The sequence below is a fragment of the Hemitrygon akajei genome, chromosome 8 (genome assembly GCF_048418815.1).
Source record: "Hemitrygon akajei chromosome 8, sHemAka1.3, whole genome shotgun sequence".
In the NCBI taxonomy this organism is placed as follows: Eukaryota; Metazoa; Chordata; class Chondrichthyes; order Myliobatiformes; family Dasyatidae; genus Hemitrygon; species Hemitrygon akajei.
Genome location: NC_133131.1, coordinates 132,797,281 through 132,822,529, shown reverse-complemented (window position 1 = coordinate 132,822,529; position 25,249 = coordinate 132,797,281). Strand labels below are relative to the sequence as shown.

Genomic DNA, 25,249 nt, shown 5'->3' with positions numbered 1-25,249 from the left:
AGCTAAGCCGTTCTTCCGTGGTCAGTCCCGCCAATCCCAGGCAACAGGAAAGGACGCACGCGGGCCCCACCGGCTGTCGCTATTAAACGCTGTCACGGGATTTCTAGCATTTCTCCTGGTGCGTCTAAAGGGGTTGTTCCCCAGACCCTCTTTTATCCTTACTCACGGGGTCTCAGATGTCAATCAGGTTGGGATGATGCAATCCCTCAACCAGCCCACTCTGGTCATTCCGAGGGCTTCAATGAATAGTACAGTACTCAGTACACAATTCCGTCTCCAAGAGACAATAGCCGTTATCAGGGGTTTTGTTTTCGCTGAGGCCAGGACACACATTCCAAACCCATGAGGATTCTCTCTCATTTCCTGGGTCCCCAGACCTGAATTAATAGCGATCTTGCGATTCTCAAAAAGGAGGGGGCTACTTTGTACCCTTCGGCCCCTCAGAGTTGTGGCACGTTCGTAACACAGGGCTCCTGAGAGTTACAAGGTAGCCTTGAAGGAGTTTAAGAATGGACTTAGGAGAGATGAGGGGGGACCTGAGAAGGCCTTGGCAAGCAGGATTAAGGAAAACACCAAGACATTTTACAGGCATATGAAGAACAGAATGACTAAAACAAAGCTAGGACCAGTCAGAGAATACACAGAAAACATGCCTGGATCAGAAGGTGTAGGTCCTTAATGAATCTTTTGCTTCAGTATTCATCATTGAGAGGGACCTTGATGAATGTGAGGACAGGCTAATGTGCAGGACTATGTTGAAAATATAGGAAAGAGGATGTGCTGGAACATCTGGAAAACATTAAGTCCCCAGGGCTGAACAGACCCTAGTATGGTACACCAGGTTACTATGGAGAGTGAGGAAAAAGATTGTAGTGTCTTTGGCAATGATCTTTGCATCCTCACTGGCACAGGGGTAGTCCCAGAAGATTGGAGGATGGAAATGTTATTCCTTTATTCAAGAAAGGTAATAAGGATCACTGGGAATTACAGGCCAGTGAGTCATGTGAGAGTAGTGAACAAGCTATTGGAGAGGAATCTTAGAATTGAAGAAGCATACTCGGATTAGGGATACTCAACGTGGTTTTATGAGGGGCACATCATGCCTCATGGGTCTGATTGAATTTTTTGAGGTCAAATTGTTTAAGGTCAAGCAGCAAATGTGGTTAAATGGACTTTAATAAGGTATTTGACAGAGTTCCCCATGTTAAGCTCATTCAGAAAGTGAAGAGGCATGAGATCCATAGAACTTCGGCTGCATGGATTTAGAACTTGCCCACACAAGGTAGAGGGTGGCAGAAGATGGAGTGTGTTCTGCCTGGAGGTTAGTGACCAATGGTATTCCTTAGGAATCAGTTCTGGGACTCCTGCTTCTTGTGATTTTTATTAATGACCTGGACAGGATAGTGTTAGTGTTGTGGATAGTGCAGAAGGATATTGTAGGTTTCAATGGGATATTGATTGGATGAGGAGCTGGAAATTGAAGATAGAGTTCAATCTCGAAAAGTGTACAGTGACACACTTTAGGAGGTCAAACTTAAAGGCAGAGTACAACATTAATGCTAGAATTCTTAGCAGTGTGGAAGAACAGAAGGATCTTAGGGTCCACATCCATAGATCCTTAAAATTTGCCAAGCAAGTTTATCAGGTAGTTAAAAAGGCATATGGAGTGTTGGCCTTCATTGGACTGGGGATTGAGCTCAAGAGCTGTGAGGTAATGTTGCAGCTCTATAAAATTCTAGTTAGTCCACACTTGCAGTTCTGATTGTCTCATTATAGGAAATATATGAAAGTTTTAGAGGAGGTGCATAGGAGATATACCAGGATGCTGCTTGGATTCGTGAGCATGTGTTAGGAGGATAGGTTGAGTGAGCTAGGACTATTTGCTTTGGAGCCAAGGAGAATGTGAGCTGACCTAATAGAGATGGACAAGGTGATAAGAATCATAGATACAGTGGGCAGCCAGAGACTTTTTAAACCAAAGCTAATAGTAGGGGCCACAACTTGAAGATGATTGGAGGAAAGTATAGATGGGGGGGGATATCAGGTAGATCATTTTACATAGTGTTGGTTGCATGGAACACACTACTTAGGGGCAGTGGTATAGAGGTATACATTAGAGACATTTAAGAGACTCTTAGATAGGCACATGTATGAAAATAAAATTGAGGACTGTGTAGGAGTGAAGAATTAGATTTTAACCGAGAGTAGGTTAAAAGGTCAGCACAACATTATGAGCTAAAGGACTAATGCTGTGCTTTATTGTTCCATGTTCTATGTTCCAAAATTCTTGACTGGTATCAATGTTTCTAGCTGCTGTCGCACAAAATTATTGGCAAACAAGGCTTAAAAATAAATAGAAATGAGGTGCCTTTTAACAAAGCAAAGAACGTAATTTGAGAAATTTGACAATGTCAATACAGTAAGCTTGTTTTTGCAAAAACAACTGTCATCTGCATTTGTTTCTATATGTCCTGGAGTACCCTTATACTGTATCTTCCTGACCTAGTAAGACAAACATTATTTTCTCCACAGACTAATCATAAATTACTTTGTTTCTCCCAAATCTTTTCTAATTCATCAAGTGCTATGATAGATCTTCCGCATTTTCAACAACAGGGTATCCGCTCAGTGCTGCAAGACATCTGCCAAACTATCTTTTGAAAACAGTATTACTGAATATGAAACTATGTGCATATAAATGTAAATTATTACAGAATGGTGGACATTTCTGATCTTTATTATCTATTTTTAGTCTTAATAAACAGCGAGATCGATCAAATCGAATTTGGGAAAAGAAGTTTGCAATACTGAAGCAAAGGTATGATTTATAGATTTCATTTGTCAATGAAACATATTACTGTAATCCTTAAACAATATAAGATTTGTGCTCCATTGCTAATCCAGTGTTATTTTATAAATGAATATGTGAACTTTCAGCTATCATGCAATAAAGGATGAGATGTATCTGAGATGTTCTTTGCAACGGCAAGCACCATCGCTGCACTGTGCTTTTACACATAATATAGTAAGTACAATTCAAAAATATGTAGCGATAGTATCAATTCAATCTCTGTAGAATGTTCCCTAATTCTTCAGTTTTAAAGTATAAGGTTCCTACTTTTTTATCTGTGGTACCAATATCCAAATTTTCCATTTAGCAGAGTGGATTAAAAACTATTTCCATCAGATTCCTTTAAAACACTGAAACCTTTGATCAAACCACCCCTTAACTGCCCAAATTTTATAAACTTGATTTATACAAATTATCTCATAAAGTAATCCTTGTAATGTAGTGGGCAGCATGGTAGCAGAGTGTTGAGCACAATGCTAAACAGAACCGGGTTCAATTCCTGCCACTGCCTGTTCTCCCTGTGACCACATGGGCTTCCTCTGAGTGCTGCAGTTTCCTCCCACAGTCCAAAGATGTACTGGTTGTTAGGTTAATTAGGCATTGTAAATTGTCGTGTGATTAGGCTAGGTATTGAGTTGGGGGATTGCTAGGCAGCATAGCCAGAAGGGCTGGAAGGGCCTATTACACACTGTATTTCAATAAATAAATTAATAGAATTATTTATATATTTATTATATCTCCATGCACAGAGTATAAGAAATAAGGTGGATGATCTTGTTGCACTATTACAGATTGTCAGGTATGATGCTGTGGTCATCACTGAATAGTGGTTGAAGGATAGTTGTATTTGGGAACGGAATGTTCAAAGTTACACATTGTATCAGAGGGTTAGGAAGGTAGGCAGAGGGGGTGTCATGGCTCTCCTGGTAAAAAATAGTATCAAATCAGTAGAAAGATGTGACATAGGATGGGAAGATGTTGAATCCTTGTAGGTTGAGTAAAGAAACTGCAAGGGTAAAAGGACTCTGATGGCACACATATACAGGCCTCCCAACAGTATCTGGGATATGGACCACAGATTACAATAGGAAATAGAAAAGGCATATCAAAAGAGCAATGTTATGATAGTCATGGAGATTTTAACTTACAGTTCGATGGGGAAAATCAGGTTGGTTGGATCTCAAGAGAGTGTGTTTGTTGAATGCCTACAAGATGGTTTTTTAGAGCAGTTTGTCATTGAGCCTACTAGGGGATCAACTGTATGGATTGAATGTTATGTAATGAACTGGAAGTGATGAGGGAGCTTAAGGTAAAAAATCCTTAGGAGGCAGTGGTGACAATATGATTGAGTTCAACTTTAAATTTGATAGGGAGAAAGTGATGTCTGATGTAACGTTATTTCAATGGAGTAAGGGAAATTACAGTGGTATGAGAGAGGAGCTGGCCAAAGTAAATTGGAAGGAGATGCTGGCAGGATGACAATGGAGCAGTAATGGCACGAGTTTCTAGGAAAAATGAGCAAGGTGAAAATTAGATGTGTTCCAAAAAAAAGTAATACTCAAATGACAAAATAGTACAACCGTGGCTAACATGGAAGGTCAAATCTAATGTAAAAACAAAAGAGAAGGTGTACAACAAAGCAAAATTTAGTGGGAAGACAGAGGATTGGGAAGCTATTAGAAACATACAGAGAGCAACAAAAGAGTCATTAGGAGAGAAAAGAAGAAATATGAAAGCAAGCTAGCAAACAATATCAAAGTGGATAGTAAAAGCTTTTGCAAATATGTAAAAAAAAAATGAGAGCAGAGTGTGGATATCGGGCCACTAGAAAATGAGGCCAGAGAAATAATAATGGGGGATAAGGAGATGCATCAGTCTTCACTGTGGAAGATACTAGATATGTGCCAGATGTTAAAGGGTGTGAGGGAAGAGGAGTGAGTGCAATTACTATTAAAAGGGAGAAGATGAATGCTATGGACTTATTTCTTTCCATTAATCCACTAGGCAAAGGTTTAATATCAATTATTCGAGATAAATTAGCAGCCTTACGACGGGCCCCTGTGGATAAAATTAAAATGGCCTGGGAGCAGGATTTAAATACCTCCTTATCCGATGAGAGCTGGGACTCAATTCTCAAACTGGTTAACTCAACCTCTCTTTGTGCTCGCCATTGCCTTTTACAGTTTAAGATTGTTCATAGAGCCCATATGTCTAAATCTAAACTATCTCGATTCTACCCTAACATTAGTCCGCTCTGTGATAAATGCAAGAGGGGCATGGCCTCTCTCATCCATATGTACTGGTTCTGTCCTAGCTTGGAGAAATTTTGGAAAGATGTCTTCACTACATTATCGTGTATTCTGAATCAGCACCTAGAACCAAACCCCTTAATTGCTTTGTTCGGTTTCTGGGGCGAGACAGATTTACGTCTGAGTCCGACCAAATGCCGAATATTATCCTTTGCCTCTCTCCTAGCTAGACGCTTGATCCTCCTTAGATGGAGAGATGTTGCCCCGCCCACTCATGCTCAATGGCTTAACGACATTATGGCCTGCTTGGACCTCGAAAAAATTCATTATTCAGTTCTTAATTCGGATCTAAAGTTCCATAAGGTCTGGGGACCCTTTATCGAGTACTTTCATAACCTTCCTCTTGACTAGGGTTTTTTTTTCCTTCTCGGTCCCTTGCTTTCAGCTCCCTTTTTTTTCTGGTAGTAGGCATTATTATCCTCTGTTGCTAAGTGTATTCACAGTCTGGGAGTTTGATTGTCCTGATTTATATTCTCTATATTGTGTTGTGGTTGGTCTGGAGTTGTTTTTTTTTGTGTTGTGGGGCTTGGGGAGGATACTAAGTTTACTTGTCCTCAATTTAGGTGCTTTTTTGTCAAATTCTCTTCCTTTGTAGCCTATTGTCATTGTATGCTTAATTTTGCACTGTATTAATGTTCCTCATTGGGATTTGGGGTTTTTAATTTGTAAAATGTATAGAAAAACTAATTAAAAAATAATTTTAAAAAAGGGAGAAGATGCTCAAAAAGCTGAAAGACCCAAGGGTACACAAGTCACCCAGGCCAGATGAACTGCACCCTATGGTTTTGAAAGATGTAGAGGTGGAGATTGTGGAAGCATTAGTAGTGATCTTTCAAAAATTCATTGGACTCTGGCATGGTGCCAAGAGGACTGGAAAATTGCACATGTCACTCTACTCTTTAAGAAAGGAGGAAGGCAGCAGAAAGGAAATTATAGATCAGTTAGACTGACCTCAGTAGTTGGGAAGATGTTGGGTTCAATTCATAAGGATGAAGTTTTGGAATACTTGGTGACACAAGACAGGATAGGACAAAGTCAGCATGGTTTCTTTAAGAGAAAATCTTGCCTAACAAACCTGTCAGAATTCTTTGAGGAAATTACAAGTAGGATAGACAAGGGGGATACAGTTCATGTTGTATATTTGGACTTTTAAAAGGCCTTTGACAAGGTGCCACACACGAGGCTGCTTACCAAGTTAAGAGCCCATGGTATTACAGGAAAGTTACTGACACGATTAGAGTATTCGCTGATTGGTAGGAGGCAGCAAGCAGGAATAAATGGATCCTTTTTCCGATGGCTGCCAGTGACTAGTGGTGTTTCACAGGGGTTGGTATTGGGTTCAATTTTTATACTATATATCAATAATTTAGATGATGGAATAGAGTTTGCAGATGATACAAAGATTGGTGGAGGGGTAGGTAGTGATTTAGGCAGGATTTAGACAGATTTGGAGAATGGGCAAGAAAGTGGCAAATGAAATACAATGTTGGAAAATGTATGGCCATGCACTTCGGTAGAAGAAATAAATGTGCAGACTATTTTCTAAACAGGGAGAAAATCCAAAAATCTGATATGAAAAGGGACTGGGGAGTCCTTGTGCAGAACAACCTAAAGGTGAACTTGCAGGTGGAGTCAGTGGTAAGGGAGGCAAGTGCAATATTAGCACTTATTTCAAGAGGTCTAGAATATAAGAGCAGGGATGTTCTGCTGAGGCTTAATAAGGCACTAGTGAGGCCTCACCTTGAGTATTATGAACAGTTTTGGGTTCCTCATCTATGAAAAGATGAACAGGCCCTTTGGCCCACAATGTTGTGCTGACCCTTAGCGCTGCCTCCCATATAACCCCCCACCTTAAATTCCTCCATATACCTGTCTAGTAGTCTCTTAAATTTGTTACGTACCCCGTAACTGGGTCACTTACCAGCAAAGATAGAGAGGTCAGTTGAAGTCTGATGGTACTATTTTAAAAAGTCTTTATTTATAAAGGGGCACAAAAATAAGATTAATACAAACATTCAGATAATATATGTCATCAATACTCAATCTAAAAGCACGGGTATAATCATAATCATCAATAAGAAATAGCTCTATCGTTTGTCTAGGGGATACTATATTGTCCGATGGAAAAATAAAGTCAATGTCATTCAAGATGCTCATTCAAGATGCAGCTCTTTGGGTTTTAAAGAGAGACAGTCTTAAACTTGCCCGGGTCTTTTGATGAGGCCAATCCGTTGAGTCGGGGGAGTTGGTTCCCCGTTGTTAGTTAAAAGTCGTTTTCTGTAGTATCAGCCACCGGTTCCCAGGCAAGGGAACCGAACGCACTTGGCTTCCTTCAAATGGCTTCCCGCTATTACGGGATCGCTAGCGTTTCTTCTGGTGCGTCTAAGGGGGCTGTTCCTACAGCCCCTCTTTTATCCTGACTTGCAGGGTTGTAGATGTCAATCAGGTTGGTGGATGATGCAATCTCTCCCCGTCACCCAGCCCACTTTCTGTCACGTAGCATAGGATCACAATCCACAAAGGTGTCTCCAAGAAACAATGGATATGTCCTGGGATTTTACATCGCCAGGGACGAGGCATCTTGCACGTCCCTCTCTCATTTCCAGGGCCCCCTGACCCAACCCAAGAGCACTCTTGCAATTCTCACAAAGGAGGGGGCTGCGGGCATAACAAATTTCACTAGTGTATCTGCCTTCACCACTGACTCAGGCAGTGCATTCCACATACCAACCACTCTCTGAGTGAAAAACCTTCCTCTAATATCCCCCTTGAACTTCCCTCCCCTTACCTTAAAGCCATGTCCTCTTGTACTGAGCAGTGGTGCCCTGGGGAAGAGTCGCTGGCTGTCCACTCTGTCTATTCCTCCTAATATCTTGTACACCTCTATCATGTCTCCTCTCATCCTCCTCCTCTCCAAAGAGTAAGCCCTAGCTCCCTTAATCTCTGATCATAATCCATACTCTCTAAACCAGGCAGCATCCTGGTAAATCTCCTCTGTACCCTTTCCAATGCTTCCACATCCTTCCTATAGTGAGGCGACCAGAACTGGAAACAGTACTCCAAGTGTGGCCTAACCAGAGTTTTATACAGTTGTATCATAACCTCGCGACTCAAACTCTATCCCTCGACTTATGAAAGCTAACACCCCATAAGCTTTCTTAACTATCCTATCTACCTATGAAGCAACTTTCAGGGATCGGTGTTTATGTACCCCCAGATCCCTCTGCTCCTTCACCCTACCAAGTATCCTGCCATTTACTTTGTGCTCTGCCTTGGAGTTTGTCCTTCCAAAGTGTACTACCTCATACTTCTCCGGATTGAACTCCATCTGCCACTTCTCAGCCCACTTCTGCATCCTATCAATGTCTCTCTGCAATCTTCGACAATCCTCTACACTATCCACAACACCACCAACCTTTGTGTCATCTGCAAACTTGCCAACCCGCACTTCTACCCCCACATCCAGGTCGTTAAAAAAAAATCATGAAAAGTAGGGGTCCCAGAACCTATCTTTGTGGGATACCACTAGTCACAACCCTCCAATCGGAATGTACTCCCTCCACCACGACCCTCTGCTTTCTGCAGGCAAGCCAATTCTGAATCCACCTAGCCAAACTTCCCTGGATCCCATGCCTTCTGACTTTCTGAATAAGCCTACCATGTGGAACCTTATCAAATGCCTTACTAAAATCCATGTAGATCACATCCACTGCACTACCCTCATCTATATGCCTGGTCACCTCCTCAAAGAACTATCAGGCTTGTTAGACATGATCTACCCTTCACAAAGTCATGCTGACTGTCCCTGATCAGACCATGATTCTCTAATTGCCCATAGATCCCATCTCTAAGAATCTTTTCCAACAGCTTTCCCACCACAGACGCAAGGCTCACTGGTCTATAATTACCTGGACTATCCCTACTACCTTTTTTTGAACAAGGGGTCAACATTCACCTCCCTCCAATCCTTCAGTACCATTCCCGTGGACAACAAGGACATAAAGATCCTAGCCAGAGGCTCAGCAATCTCTTCCCTCACCTCGTGGAGCAGCCTGGGGAACATTCTGTCAGGCCCTGGGGATTTATCCATCCTAATGTATTTTAACAACTCCAACATCTCTTCTCCCTTAATATCAACCTGCTCCAGAACTTCAACCTCACTCATATTGTCCTCACCATCATCAAGTTCCCTCTCACTGGTGAATACCGAAGAGAAGTATTCATTGAGGACCTCGCTCACTCCCACAGCCTCCAGGCACATCTTCCCACCTTTATCTCTAATCGGTCCTACTTTCACTCCTGTCATTGTTTTGTTCTTCACATAATTAAAGAATGCCTTGGGGTTTTCCTTTACCCTACTCACCAAGGCCTTCTGATGCCCCCTTCTTGCTCTCCTCAGCCCCTTCTTAAGCTCCTTTCTTGCTACCCTATATTCCTCAATAGACCCATCTGATCCTTGCTTCCTAAACCTTGTGTATGCTGCCTTCTTCCACCTGACTAGATTTTCCACTTCACTTGTCACCCATGGTTCCTTCACCCCACCATTCTTTATCTTCCTCACCGGGACAAATTTATCCCTAACATCCTGCAAGAGATCCTTAAACAACGACCACATGTCCATAGTACATTTCCCTGCAAAAGCATCATCCCAATTCACACCCGCAAGTTCTAGCCTTATAGCCTCATAATTTGCCCTTCCCCAATTAAAAATTTTCCTGTCCTCTCTGATTCTGTCCTTTTCCATAATAATGCTAAAGGCCAGGGAGCAGTGGTCACTGTCCCCCAGATGCTCACCCACTGAGAGATCTGTGACCTGACCCGGTTCATTACTTAATACTAGATCCAGTATGGCATTCCCCCCCTAGTTGGCCTGTCCATCCTGGACACCCTTAACAAACTCTGTCCCATCTAAACCATTGGAACTAATCAGGTGCCAATCAATATTAGGGAAGTTAAAGTCACCCATGATAACAACCCTGTTATTTTTCCACCTTTCCAAAATCTGCCTCCCAGTCTACTTCTCGGTATCTCTGCTGCTACCAGGAGGCCTATAGAATACTCCAATAGAGTAGCTGCTTCCTTTCTGTTCCTGAGTTCCACCGATACTGACTCAAAAGAGGATCCTGCTACATTTTCCACCCTTTCGGTAGCTGTAATAGTATCCTTGACCAGTAATGCCACCCCTCCTCCCCTTTAACCCCCTTCCTATCCCTTTTAAAACACTGAAATCCAGGAATATTGAGAATCCATTCCTGCCCTGGTGATAGCCAAGTCTCTGTAATGGCCACTACATCATAATTCCATGTATGTATCCAAGCTCTCAGTTCATCACCATTGTTCCTGATGCTTCTTGCATTGAAGTACACACTTCAGATATGTTAGATCTGGCTTTACTCCATGCACTTCTTCCACTGCTCTATCACCCCAGGTTCCATCCCCCTTGCAAATGAGTTTAAACCCTCCTGAACCATGTTAGCAAACTTACCTGCAAGGATATTGCTCCCCCTCGAGTTCAGGTGCAAACCATCCAATCTGTACAGGTCCCACCTTCCCCAGAAGAGATCCCAATGATTCAAAAATCTAAAACCCTGCCCCCTGCACCAACTCCTCAGCCACGCATTCAACTGCCATCTCCTCCAATTCTTACCATCACTATCACATAGCACTGGCAGCAATCCTGAGAATGCCACACTTGAAGTCCTAATCTTCAACCTTCTGCCTAGTTCCCAAAACTCATACTTCAGGACCTCATCCCTCTTCCTGCCCATGTCATCGGTACCAACATGTACCACAACTTCTGGTTGCTTTCCCTTTCGTACCAGAATGTCATGCACCCGGTCAGAGACATCCCAGATCCTGGCATCCAGGAGGCAACAAACCATGCAGGTGTCCTTCTCACATCCAAAAAGTCTCCTGTCTGTTCCCCTGACTATAGAGTCCCCAGTGACGATGCTCTCCTCTTCTCCATCCCACACTTCTGCACCACAGGGTCAGACCCAGTGCTGGAGACCCTGCCACCGTGGCTCACCCCTGGTTGGTTGTCGTCCCCCCCAACAGTATCCAGAACAGTATACTTATTATTCAGGTGAATGGCCACAGGGTGCTCTGCACTACCTGTCTACTTACCTTCACTTCCCCCCCCCCCCCCCCGACTGTCACCCAACGACCTGCTTCCAGCAGCCTAGGTGTGACTACCTCCCTGTAGTTCTCATCTATGACTGCCTCATTCTCCCTTATGAGTCAAAGGTCATCCAGCTGCTGCTCCAGATTCCTTACGCGGTCTTCTATATTGCCCAGCCGCATGCACTTCTGACAGATGTGACTCTGTGGGATGAGAGTTCCCCCAAGACCGCAACATCTCACATGAGGTACATCATCATCATGAGGCATTGTAAAGCCTAACTGGGAGTAAGCTCATCCTCCACCTCTTCTCCTCAAAGCTCCACTCCTTCACTGGCTGCTCTGCTTGAGCTATCCCTCTATTTATTTGTTTGAGCTTTTCAAACTGCTTGGTCACCTGACCTCAATTGCCCAATCAGCTGCTTTCTGCTGAATCTGAGCAATTCAAATCTTGATTATCTAATTAACTGCTTTCTGCTGAGTGATTCAAATCTTGATTGACTTGATTGCATAGTCCAACTGCCAAAACTACCAGAATCTCTCAAGTCAAAGCCTCAAAGTTCCACTCCTTCACTGGCCCACTCACTCACTGGCCGCTCCGCTTGAGCTACCCTTCTATTTATTTGTTTGAGCTTTCACTCAAACAAAAGATGTGCTGGCGTTGGAGAGGGTTCAGAGGAGGTTCACAGGGATGATTCTGGGAATGAAAGGGTTATCATGTGAGGAACATTTGATAGCTCTGGGTCTGTACTCACTTAGAAGGATGAAGAAAAAATTTCATTGAATCCTTTTGAATGTTGAACGGCCTAAACAGAGTAGATATGGAAAGGATGTTTCCCATTGTGAGGGAGTCTAGGACAAGAAAGTACAGCCTCAGGGTAGAGGGGTGTACATTTAAAACAGATGCAGAAGAATTTCTTTAGCCAGAGGATGGTGAATTTGTGCAATTTATTCCCACAGGCAGCTGTGGAGGCCAGGTAGTTGGATGTGCTTAAGGCAGAGCTTGATAGGTTCTTCATTGGACATGGCATCAAAAGTTATGGGGAGATGGTCAGGGAGTCTGGCTGAGGAGGGTAAAAGGATCAACCATGATTAAATGGTGGACCAGACTCAATGGGACAAATGGACAAATTCTGCTCCTATATCTTATGGTCTTATTCTGGTAAGCTACACTGCTTTTGAGTATCTATGCCTTGTGGACTTTCCTATAAGTAAAAACCTTTGGCCCTTTTCCATTTCATTGTTATTTCAAGAATGGTTTATTATTCTTGATATAAAATTTACCAACCAGTGCTAGTGCTGTTTGGTCAGCTGAGTTATGAAGATGTTCAAGCATGTCAACTTTAATTGTGAACCAAAATAGATCTTTGACTAAATATTTTAATACGTCATTTGTTCTCTCTCTTATCTTTCATATAGTGAAGTGTGAAATGTTCCAATTTAAAGAAACAGTTGTCAAGTCAAGTAATCTCTGTAAGATCACAGTTGCATATCAACAGTATTCAAACTACCTGCCTTTAACTTTCAATAGCATTACCATTAGTAAGTACCCCACCATCAAACTCCTAAGCAGAACTGTACAATATTCCAGATTAGTGCTATTTTATAAAGTTGAGTTCTCCCTGTTCCTATATTCAATCTACTGGATAATGTAGGCTAGTATCCCATAATCATTGTTCCACCATTTTGTCTACCTCTGCTGTCACTTTCTTGGATCCATGGACTTGTACACTAAGATCTCGCAATACACCTGAGGGACATTGTGTATGACACTACCTTAATTAGTTATCCCTAAGAACATTATTTACACTCATCAGAATTAAGTTCCATCTGCCATTGTTTTGTCCATCTTTCCAACTGAACAATATCATCCTATATCAATGCCAACAACTTCGGTGTCATCTGCAAGACTACTATTACTACCTCATTAATACCTCTTATTCACAATGTAAATATACATTACAAACAATAAGGATCTCACACTGATTGTATGTTTCCTATCACAATACCACTCCACCATAATTTTTTCCCCTCTTATTTGCCAAGCCAGTTTTGGATCCAGCTTGCCTTGGATCTGATGGTCTCTAACCTTAATGAACATTCTCCTATGTGGGGCCTTGTCAAATGCCATGATTGTATGAAGTGGCAAAGTAGGTTTGAAAGGCCAGATAGCCTATTCCAGTCCAAATGTTCAATTGTTCCATGTTTCTATATCTGCTTCAGGAGTTACTGCTAAGGCCTCAACCACTTAATCCAGATAAAAGGTCTCAACTAATCATTTCCCTCTACAGATGCTATATGGCTGACTTCCTTTTTTTTTGCTTCAGATTCCAGCATCTGCAGTCTCCTGTGTCTCCTTAGTGTTGAATTAGTTTATCCAGTTTACCATACAAGACAAAGTGACTAGAGGACTAATGACAATACAGTGAATTTGATGCCCCTATAGTGGAAAAAAAAACGAGAGAAAGAAATTACATCTTTACGAAATATGATTAATTATATGTTATCCTAATTTGTGAAGCCTTTTATTTTATTCCAAAGATTGGAGAATCTCCTTGGATTGATTTTCAAGCAAAAAATAATTTTTCTTCATATTTCCCATTGGTAGGTAATCTATACATCTCCACAACATTTAAAACTAAGTACCCTTTGACTGCAAGAAGAAGATCTGATTTCTTTCTTTTCTTTCAGCCTCAGATAGGGTCCCAGTCAGCACCACAAACAGCTCAAAGGGAGCATAAAATGGACAAAGCTCCAAGTGCACCAGGAGCTGCTAATTTAAGGTAAAGTATTCAATAATAAATGGAAAATAATCTTGATCAGTAAGATTGACATATTTATCTGCTTTTTAAGTAGCAAAGTATTATACCTAATTAATCAACAGTATTAACAACATTGTAAAATCTCTATGATTTTTATTCACTCAGTGAGTTCGTTATGAGTTTTTACGCAAGTAATATTGGTCTTTGTCTCAACAATCTCGGTACAAATTCAGCATCAAACTTATCAATATAATATGAGTCTTCGTATGTATGTCATATAATTCAGGCCTTGTCTCATACCTCTGACCCACCATATTTTTACATTCCTTAGCTAGAGCCTATACAAGCACTTCAAACTTCTTATGATCAGCAATTTAATCCTAATCTCTCAATCATACCACTCCAGCAATTATATGTAACAAGATACTGTACGTATCTTGTGGGAATAGATAACCTACACAATTTGTGAACCACTTCCTTCAACACTCAGAGGACTACTGCACAACACGCTCACAAATATTTATACCAGCATACTAACTGGATCTCTAAGTTTTATTTGAGGCCAGAAATAAAACACAGTGTATTTTACAACATGAGAGTTAAAATCATTGTCCCAGCGCTTAGCTATCAGCCTTCCAAAATGTAGCTGACAACACCAAGAGATTCATATGCATTAGTTAAGATTAGCATAATATGACTATGAAGCATGTTATGTTAATATAGTGTATTTAAATATTGAATTCTTAATTTTAGCAGTCAAATAGATAAAGTCCAAGAAAAGCATATAAAAATATGATTCACATCAAAACAATAAGTTTTCATTCGATGCACCTTCCTCACAGAGTATAGCTGGAAAAGAAAAGTTTATCCACTTTCCTCAGATAAGTATCTTGGACTCTTTCTAAAGGAGGCCTATTTACTGCAATACCTCTCATACTTGCCACTTTCTTTTCCTAAAATAATATAATTTACATCATTATATTTAAAACTGTCATACTGGCTTAACAGGTCAAATTTAATTTGTCTTTTAACAATCTGTTTTATGGCAGAATATCAGTTCTGGGACTTATAATTCTTAGTGCCATTTTATAACTTTTGCTGTAAGTTATCACATGCTTCTGGGGAACCTACGGTAGGTTTTCTTTACAAAGGATAGTCAAGAAAGAAAATTATTTCCATTGTATATCCCAAGATGTTTCATACAAGTCTATGTTTCCATTTTGGAAAAATCAATTTAAGTAAATCCTTATACTAGTCACAGAGGAATACAAACCCCATCACTTCATCTTTATGACTGTGTAATTTATGCACAATCTAACTTGGCGTGAAGCAGCAATCACCTGTTTTCAGATTAGTTATAGACGTCGTTACAAAAGTAGCAGCCTTTTGCTACTTAATTATTTACTTGGTCATTCATATGACATTCCAAATGGGGAAAGTTCCCAACTTAGTTTAAACTATATTTCTAACAATTTGAAATTGTACACTGCATGTGCAAAAAGTTAGAAATATTCATAGTTTAGACTAAGTTGGAAAACATTTATATTGCAAGAATGAGCAATAAATGCCAGAGATGCCACTAATGGCCAGGTCCTAAGAATAATTTTTAAACAGACATGTGAACTGTCTTTTTTTATTCTACAGGAAAATGGTAAGTAATCTATTAGTTGAGTGCAGCGATAACGCTGGCTAAAAGATCTTTGTCATCAAACATAAATGAATAATATCATTGAATTTTGTACAAACTTAATTAAATTCTAGCTGAGGTTAGATTAAATGCATTCATACCATTGCATATTCTAAAGATCTGGTAGAAAAGTAGCTTGCTGCTTCACATATTTAGAAAGGCAGTGTTTAAAAAAATTTAAGTAAGGATGTATTTCAAAGTCAGTGAAAGAATTTCTATTTGCCACTGATCCACAAGAAAAGTTCAAATTACCTTTTGCAGATTTGCCAGTATAACTTGATGCAAAATGCCCAAATGATCCTCAATAAATTCAAAATTTAAAAATATTATAAAAGGTCAAACATTGAAATTACTTAAAAATATAAAAAGGTAAAGAAAACCTGAAACACATCAAAAACTTAAGGTCACATAAACTTGTTCCCTTTCCTTGCTCACTTGCAGTTGTTCCTTTCTACTTAAGTGAGTGGACTTTAAATTTAGAGCAGATTTATTAGATAGATATTGTAAGCAATAGAAATTTACTACCAAATTACTGCATTGCTAAACTTCATGGTTTCCAATACTGGAGGATGTTTAAAAAATCACAATTTAAAGAGCAGCATTCAAAATTGTGACTTTCACATTTATGCTGGAATCCTAAATCTACTTTCCCTTTACAGCACCAAAGAAGACCATTCAACCCTTTGAGTCCATGTTGACTCAAAGCAGAGCAGAGCAATTCCATCAGTTAACACAATTCTTTTCTTTCTCACTTGCTCATCAACTCCTTTATTTCTTTGCTGACTTAGCAACATAAAGGATATATTAAGTTAAATGAATCTAATGCACCAGCATATCTTTGGGATGTGGGTACAAACTTGGACAATCAGCAAACACCCATAGAATGACAGGAAGAATGTACTGTATATACTTAACACATGCAGCATGAAAAATCATTATCAATTGTGTCTTTTGGGTTTGCAAGAGATCTGCAGTTTGATCTTTGGCAACAATTGGTAACATATTTTCACAAAGTATTAAAATGTTATGTCAATGAAATTGGCATCAAAGGTTCAAATGAGTTGGGACTATCCTTGCATAAGCCTTAGGTCATAGGTTACATAAAGGTCCCCTGTTTTGCATGCCAAATGAACGTGTATCATTCTGGTTGGTTCTACAAAAACAGACCTTGTGAGCTAATACAAGATAAGCATACAACTGTGGAAGGACGTGCAGTGGAAATTAGAGTGAGAGAACAGAGTGAGACATTAAAGGCCTAGAACATGAATGTGCATCCCGCCGGAGTTTATACATTCTCCTCAAGACCACATGGGTTTCCTTCTGGTGCTCCGGTTTCATCCCACAGTCCAAAAATATACTGGTTGGTAGGTTAATTGGTCATTGTAAATTGTCCTGTGATTAGGCTAGGGATAAATCAGGGGTTGCTGGAAATGCAGCTTTTAGGGCTGGAAAAGCCTATATTGCGTCATATCTTAAATAAATAAATGGGGAAGAATGGTTTAGGGACATACAAAAAGCATGTGCAACAATACATGAAAGGTGGCACAGGAACTGAAATTTGAAACAAGCTAATGTCCAGCAGATTCGTAGCTGTTAAAGTTTATAAATTATTTCATCAGCAAACACTTTGTGTAAATTCTCAATCTTAATTGTATCTACACTCTGTTGATTTCATAATTATGTCTTACATCTGTAGATGGCGCTGTGTTGGTACGTTTCTTACCTATTTACAACACTCAGCAATTCCATTCTCCCAATTTCTCCATCTTTGTCGTATATGTTCTGATGACAAAAGTTTCTACAAACAACTGAGATGGCTTCCTTTTTATTGTTTGCTCTCCATCACAACTGACTTGATCTTCATTTACAGCTCTTCAACCGTTATCTTTCTCCCTTCACAAAACCAATTTGACTTTATAAATTTTCTGTTAAGTTGTATATGGTTCACGTATGCTTGCAATTGAAGGCTATGACCATCTGGTAACACTATTAAGAATCTCTAATCTGAATCATTAAACTGCTAACTTTTTCTATGTAACTTAAATAATAATATTCAAAGAAACATGACGGTTATTTATCACATAATGGCATAAATCAAATATATTTATAAAATAGTCTTTCGTTTCATCTGTTGCCTGAATTGCAGTGTTTGAAGGCCTCAGCCCTTTGTGAAGGCAACAGTTGAGATCTAATATTTTTCACCAGAGCTTATCATCACCAGCTCAATCTGGATTAGGGTTCTCAAGCAACAGCTGTTTGGTTCTCTCAAACTTTCTTATCTCTTTCTGCTCTCTAGACCTGTCCAGTCTCATTTTCACAGCATGTCCTTCAACAATTGTATCTCTTATCAACCTATATAGTCTGTTTTTAATTGTAGATTTTCTTTTACCAACCCCCTTTGCACACATGCCCTGTGCTATCATATTATTGTTCAGTTTCTTCTGATTTCTGCTCAAAACATCTCAAAATATGATTAAACTGCGATTTATATTGAAATTAATTTTAAAAGCTGAAACTCTGTATGCATGTGTTTTTGCATGTGTATGAGGGAAAGAATGGCTTGAGGGACATAACAATACTTGCGAGAAATTTGCCATTAGCCAAATACAACTGGAGTCATAGAGTGATAGGGTTCTATTCACACAAAGGGGCTTTTTGGCATAATTCATCCTTTCCTACCAAGATGTTTATCTGAGCCAGTCCTATTTGCCTGCACTTAGCCCTCTAAATCTTTGCTATCCATGTACTTTTCCAAATGTTTTTTAAAGTTTATAATTGCACTTGCCTCTACAGCTTTCTCTGGCAGTTTATTCCAAGGATCCACCATCCTCTATGTATATATTAAAAAAATTCTCTCAGGTCCCTTTTAATTCTTTGCCCTCTCACCTTAAATCTGTAACCTTTAGTTTTAGACTCTCCTACTTATGAAAAGCAAAGTGCCTATCCTCTTTATCTAAGATCCACAAACCCGCTTGTCCAAGTAAACCCATTGTTTCAGCTTGTTCCTGACCCACTGAATTCATATCTGCATACCTTGACTGTTTTATCCCCACCAATTCAGTCCCTTCCTTCCTATACTTCACACGCTCTGGATCTTTTCAATGACTTAAAGTTCCCTGGCCCCCATTATCTTATTTTCGCTATGGATGTCCAGTCTCTGTGCACCTCCAACCCCCACCAGGAAGGCCTCAAAGCTTTCCATTTCATTCTGGACACCATACCCAACCAGTTCCCCTCCACCGCCACTCTCCTCCATCTAGCAGAACTTGTCCTAACTCTTAATAATTTCTCCTTTGGCTCCTCCCACTTCTTTCAAATAAAAGTGTAGCCTAGGGCATGCACATGGGTCCCAGCTATGCCTGTGTTTTTGTCAACTACATAGAGCAGTCTATGTTCCAAGCCCACACTGATATCCATCCCCCACTTTCCCTACGCTACATCGACAACTGCATTGGTGCTGCTTCTTGCACCCATGTGGAGCTCGTCAACTTCATTAACTTTTCCTCCAACTTCCACCATGCCTTCAAATTTACCTGGTCCATATCCGACACCTCCCTCCTTTTCTTGATCTAACTGCCTCTGTCTCTGGAGATAGCTTACTTACTGATGTCTATTATAAACCTACGGACTCTCACAACTACCTGGACTAAATTTCTTCCCTCCATCTCCACCACATCTGCTCTCAGGATGAGGTTTTTCATTCCAGAAATAAAGAGGTGTCCTCCTTTTTCAAAGAAAGGGGGTTCCCTTCCTCCACCATCAAGGCTGCCCTCAACTGAATCTCTTCCCTTTCATGCGCATCTGCTGTTACCCCATATCCTCCTGCCACCCTACCAGGGATAGAGTTCCTCTTGTCCTCACCTACCACCCCACTGGCCTCCGCATACTGCACATAATTCACCGGAACTTCTGCCATCTTCAACAGGATCCCACCAAGAAGCACATCTTTCCATCCAACACACCTCTTTCCCAAATTTCTGTTTTCTGCAGGGATCACTCCCTACATGACACCCTTGTCCATTCATCCTCCCCGTTGATCTCCCTCCTGGCACTTATCCTTGCAAGAGGAACAAGTGCTACTCCTGCCCCTACACCTCTTCCTTCAGTACCATTCAGCACCCCAAATAGTTGTTCCAGGTGAAGCGACACTTCACCTGTGAGTCTGTTGGGGTCATATACTATGTCTAGTGTTCCCGGAGTGGCCTCCTGTATATTGGTGAGACCCGACGTAGACTGGGAGACTGCTTCACAGAGCACCTACATTCTGTCCACCAGAAGAAGCAGGATCTCCCAGTGGCCACTCATTTTAATTCCACTTCTCATTCCCATTCTGGTATGTCAATCCATCTAGGTAAACTCCAACCTGATGGCATGAACATCAATTTTTCAAACTTCCAGTAATGCCCCTCCCACCCTACCTTCACCATTCTCTCACCTTGTATCCTTGCCTTTCCATCACCTCCCTCTGGTACTCTTCCCACCTTTTCTTTCTTCCATGGCCTTCTATCCTCTCTGTCAGACTCTGCCTTCTCCAGCTCTGTATCTCTTTCACCAATCAACTTCCCAGCTCTTTATTCATCCATTCCCCTCCTGGTTTCACCTATCACCTTGTGCTTCTTTTTTCCCCTCCTCCACCTCTTAAATCTACTACTCATCTTTTTTTCTCCAGTCCTGCCGAAGGGTCTCGGCCTGAAGTATCGCCTGTTCTTTTTTCAATAGATGCTGCCTAGCATGATGAGTTCTTCCAGCGTTTTGTATGTATTGATTATCTATGCCCCTCTTGGTTTATACACTCAGTGACCACTTTATTAGGTACACCTCTACTCCTGCTGATTAATGCAAAAATCTAATCAGTCAATCATGTGGCAACAATTCAGTGCATGAAAGCATTCAGACAAGATCAAGAAGTTCATTTGTTGTTTAGGCCAAACATCAGAATGGGGAAGAAATGTGACCTATAAGACTTTGACTGTGGAATGATTGTTTGTGCCAGATGGGGTGGTTTGAATATCTCAGGGATCTCTTGGGATTTTCATGCACAACAGTCTCTATGGCAGTGTTTCACAAACATCTTTGCACCACTGCCCCTTGAATCTCAGACAACATCCCCAGCAACCCCCTCTCCTTTTCCAGCTAATATATAAAATCTGGAAAGAATTTTGATTTATTTTATTTCAAATTTTATTTGAAATATTCAAATCTATTTAAAGCTACAAATAAAATTATTTCTTTAATTACAGTAATATCAATTTTCATCAACAATTTTAGAACATACAACTATTCAATATTCAATTGCTTTTTCACTGTGGTAGCAAAAGATAATCCAAAATCATAACAATTGCCACTAGTCTTCGACTATTACAGGATTGTTATACTTGAATGATGCACCCTCAGCTCAATGAAATGATTGTTCCAAAGAATCAACTTCCTTATTTCAATCCTTTATTAACAATTAGCAAGCATATAATCTTGAAGCGATATCAAGTGGTCAGCAAAGACATGACCTCTGCCAGTCCCAAGCCACAAACTGCCATGAAATAAGCAAGAACATGAAACTTATTTCCTTCATCTTTATCATGCCCCCACTAATGAAACTAACTATCATAATTAACGTAATAAACACACAACACAGAATACATGACTTCCACATTTACCTTTCAATGAGATGGATGGGCTTGGTCCATCAATATCAGCTTCTCAAAATGAGTCTCAGAGCCCCACATTCAGTAATTTACAGTCTGTTTTGTTGCTTTGTAAGAAATTGGGTAACTGCACTGAAACAATGTTCCACTAAATATAACATTGGAAAGGCAATAAAGAAATTCTTAACCTTTTCCACAGTATAGGATAACCTTTTTTCTGCAGCCTAAAGTCTTGATGTGATTTTTTGAGCTTCGGTTTTAGCTCAAAGTCATGTAGCAAGATCAGTTCTTCTTTCATCCTTCCTGTTAATTCCTCATTATAAATGTTCAGGAATGGATTTATTACCCAATCTGGAATCTGGATCAAGAGAAATTCCTAAAATATTCTGGTATGTCTTTATGCAGCTCACCCAGGTGGGCACAGTATACCTGAAGATCATCACCTGGTATTTTTCCTTTCTTTTCCAACTTAGAGAGGCTCAGAAATTGGAAAAGGTTGCAACAACTAGTGTTGCACTTAAATAGGATTAACCTGGACAGATGTGTGGAGACAACTGATAGGATTTTGACAACCTTTCATAGCATTTCCTTGCAATTAAAGGCTGATTTCATTAAATTTTGTGAATAATTATGACAAGTAAGCAATGTCATGCTTTTAATATTCTTGAGTTGATTACTGAATGAAACATTCAAGTCTTAACAGTTTCAAAAGGTGCATAGAAGTGTCTCAGGCAGTTTCCCTTTAAGAGCCATCTGACATTTTGTGTGCAACAGCAAGCATTCAAATTGTTCAAAGTAAATACAAAAAATGCAATAGAATCATTGAAAGGCTGCCCCCAACAGAACGGGCAATCAAGAAAACAAATTGCAAATACAAAAATAACAAAAAGTAAATAATAATAACAACAACAACAATAAATTAATTAATGGGCAATAAATATCAAGAACATGAGATGGAGTCCTTGAAAGTGAGCCCAGTTCAGTGATGGGGTGAGTGAAGTAGAGTGAAGTTATCTCCTCTGGTTCAAGAGCCTGATGGTTGAGGGATAATAGCCATTCCTGAATCTAGGGGTGTGGGTCCTGAGACTCCTGTATCTTCCTCCTGATGGTAGCAGTGAGAAGAGATCATGGCCTGAATGGTTGAATATGGCAATGGAGCTGTGCCATAACATGAGAAGAGCAGGTACACCTGTTCATCTGTGGTTCACAGTAGTTCACCTGTGCTAATGGAAATTGTGGGGAGATAATGTTGCCAATCAAAACTGACTGGGGTCTGCAAGTGAGGAAATTGAGAATTCAGTTACACAAGGAGGTATTGAGGCCAAGGTTTTGATGCTTACAGTATTGATTAGTTTTGATGAGATAATATTATTGAATACTGACTGTAGTTAATAAAGAATATCCTGGTGTATTCACCTTTGCTGTTCAGATGGTTGAGTGAGGAGCCAATGAAGTGGCATCAGCTGTTGACCTGTTGTGATAGTAAGCAAATTGAAGCAGATCCAAGCCGCACCTCAGGCAGGTTTCATCACCAACCTCTCAAAGCACTTCATCACAGTGGATTTAAGTGCTGCTGGATGATAGTCATTGACCATGTTACCATGTTCTTCTCAATGACGTTGTTCATCATTCTCAATACAAAGCTCTCGAAAAGTATGGAATTGAGAGCACGGGACTTGATTTTATTTATTGCTGTGATAACAATATTTAATGATTTATGTAGCCAATCACTTAAGTCTTTTGCAACAAGATGTTCTCTGTGAATTACATAGTGAATGGTAAGTATGTTAGATACAGCTTTTTTCAAGAAAGTAATAAATCCATAGTGGTGTCTTGTCATTAGTGGTGCCCCACCTGTTGCACAAGCAATACTGTTGGTGAGCAGAATGTCCTTCTCTTTGAAAAATTGCTCATTAACCAAAATGTTGACTCCCTCTTCATATCTGTTTCTAGTCCCCTTGCAAATAACAACTCTTGAACCATGCTTTCATCTTTTATAAAACAAACATAACCAAGAAGCAAAGATTCATTGCCCAACAAAGTTGACTTATCCAACTGCAGAGCAAATTCTGTTGCTAAATATATTGCATTATGTGCCTTCCACATTTCATTTCTTCGTCTTTGAACAGAGTTGTCACTGAGTGAAATCACTTTAATTATTTGTTCTGGTGACTTATGCAAAACATACTTGGAACTTCCCTTACTGCTGGGAGAATCAGGTCTTCTCCAATTGTATGGGGCTTTCCAGATTTAGCACTGAGCAATGGCATGTTGTATTAAGCCGGCAATCCATCACTGTTTTCCTGTGAAATTCTAGCAAACATGTTTTGAAGTATTTTCTGTTTCTGGAAGTTTTCACGAAGTGATTGAAAATAAGTCAGGTTCTTGTTTGCTTATCAGAGTGTAATTTCTTCAAATGTTCAAGGATGGTTTCATTGCCTCATTTGAAAAAAACCTTTCCACACAACAGCCACATTAGTTACTTGGTTGCTTGGTACTAGTATAAATCTTTATTTCATGTACTCCACACTATACTGTCTACACTTCTTTTTTGTTTCGTCTACTTGTGCCATTTTCGCTATGGATTAATGACCACATTCAATTGCCTATTGTTTAAGTCCAACCTCAAGATCAATAAAGGGGAAAGTTATAGCTCAGGCAAAACCTGACTCTGCTTGAAGGTACTTAAACTAGGGCATTAGTATCTAATTGGGCCATGGGCTAAAGAAATGCAGTCAAGACTGTTCAAAAGGGCAGATTCTGAAGTTTATCTTATTGAATGCCATACCCTAATTCACATGAAATGTGTCACTGCATGATTAGAGTATGGAAATTGTACCAACTAGCACCATACTACAATAGTGAACAGCAATAATGCATGGGCTGGGCCCAAAAATCACATAATTTCTTCAATCCATTTTTCTCATAATATGCCATATTGCTTTTCAACAACCATAACACACTTCAAGCAAAGTCTAAGAGAACAGTGGGTTAGCAAAAGATGTGGTGATTATGTGATCATTATGAGGCACTGAGTCAAGTCAAGTTTTTTGTCATTTAACTATATACATGTATATAACATATATAACCATATACATTATATAGAATTGAGACAACATTTCTCCGAACCAGGGTGTAAAGCACTGTTGTACACATAACACACAATAACATGGAGGTAAGGATAAAATCTACAGATGAATCACACATAAGTAACAAACTAAAGTGCATCAATATTAAATATTGTAAGTTACGGACCAAATTAACCAGTGACACCTCGAATACAATGTGGCAGGGAGTTCAGAAGCCTGATGGCCTGGTGGAAGAAACTGTTTCTCATCCTGACCATTCTTGTTTTTATATATCCTAATATCCTACCTGATGGTCGAAGGTCAAAGAGGATGCTGTCTGAATCAAATGCTTATAATAAGTAATTAATTTCTTAAGTTAAGCCTGTAATCCATCAGCTGCCCTTCCTGCTACAGAATGCCCCCACTGTCCCTCTCATCTTTATCACCCCCAGGTGGGCAATATCACCCACTTTGGGAACCACTGCTCTAGAATTTACAGAGGTGGTGTGAAAAGCTACAAAACATCCAGTGAGTGGCAACTCTATGGATGGAAATGCCTTATTAACAGGAAGACGATGCCAACTCAAATAACCACATGCTACAACAGTCATGTGCAGAAGAGCATCTCTAAATACAAAATATATTGAACCTTGAAATGGATAGGCTACAGCAGCAGAAGACCTCAAAGATGCACTTAGTGACCACTTCATTAGGTACAGGAGATACATAATGAAGTGTCCACTGAGTATATACCTCTAAAAGATCTCCTTTCAGCCTTCAATGCTCCAGAGAACAAAGTCCCAGCCTATC

The 25,249-nt window shown here is 40.1% G+C and overlaps 1 protein-coding gene across 1 annotated transcript in view; it reads left to right on the top strand.

The window, feature by feature from the left end:
- Positions 1–25,249, top strand: part of c8h10orf67 (chromosome 8 C10orf67 homolog) — a 159,981-nt gene that overhangs the window by 113,841 nt on the left and 20,891 nt on the right. The window contains exons 13-16 of the mRNA XM_073052952.1: positions 2,753–2,818; positions 2,938–3,025; positions 13,822–13,884; positions 13,972–14,063. Coding sequence (XP_072909053.1) covers positions 2,753–2,818; positions 2,938–3,025; positions 13,822–13,884; positions 13,972–14,063 — 309 coding nt within the window. The remainder of the gene's footprint in view (positions 1–2,752; positions 2,819–2,937; positions 3,026–13,821; positions 13,885–13,971; positions 14,064–25,249) is intronic.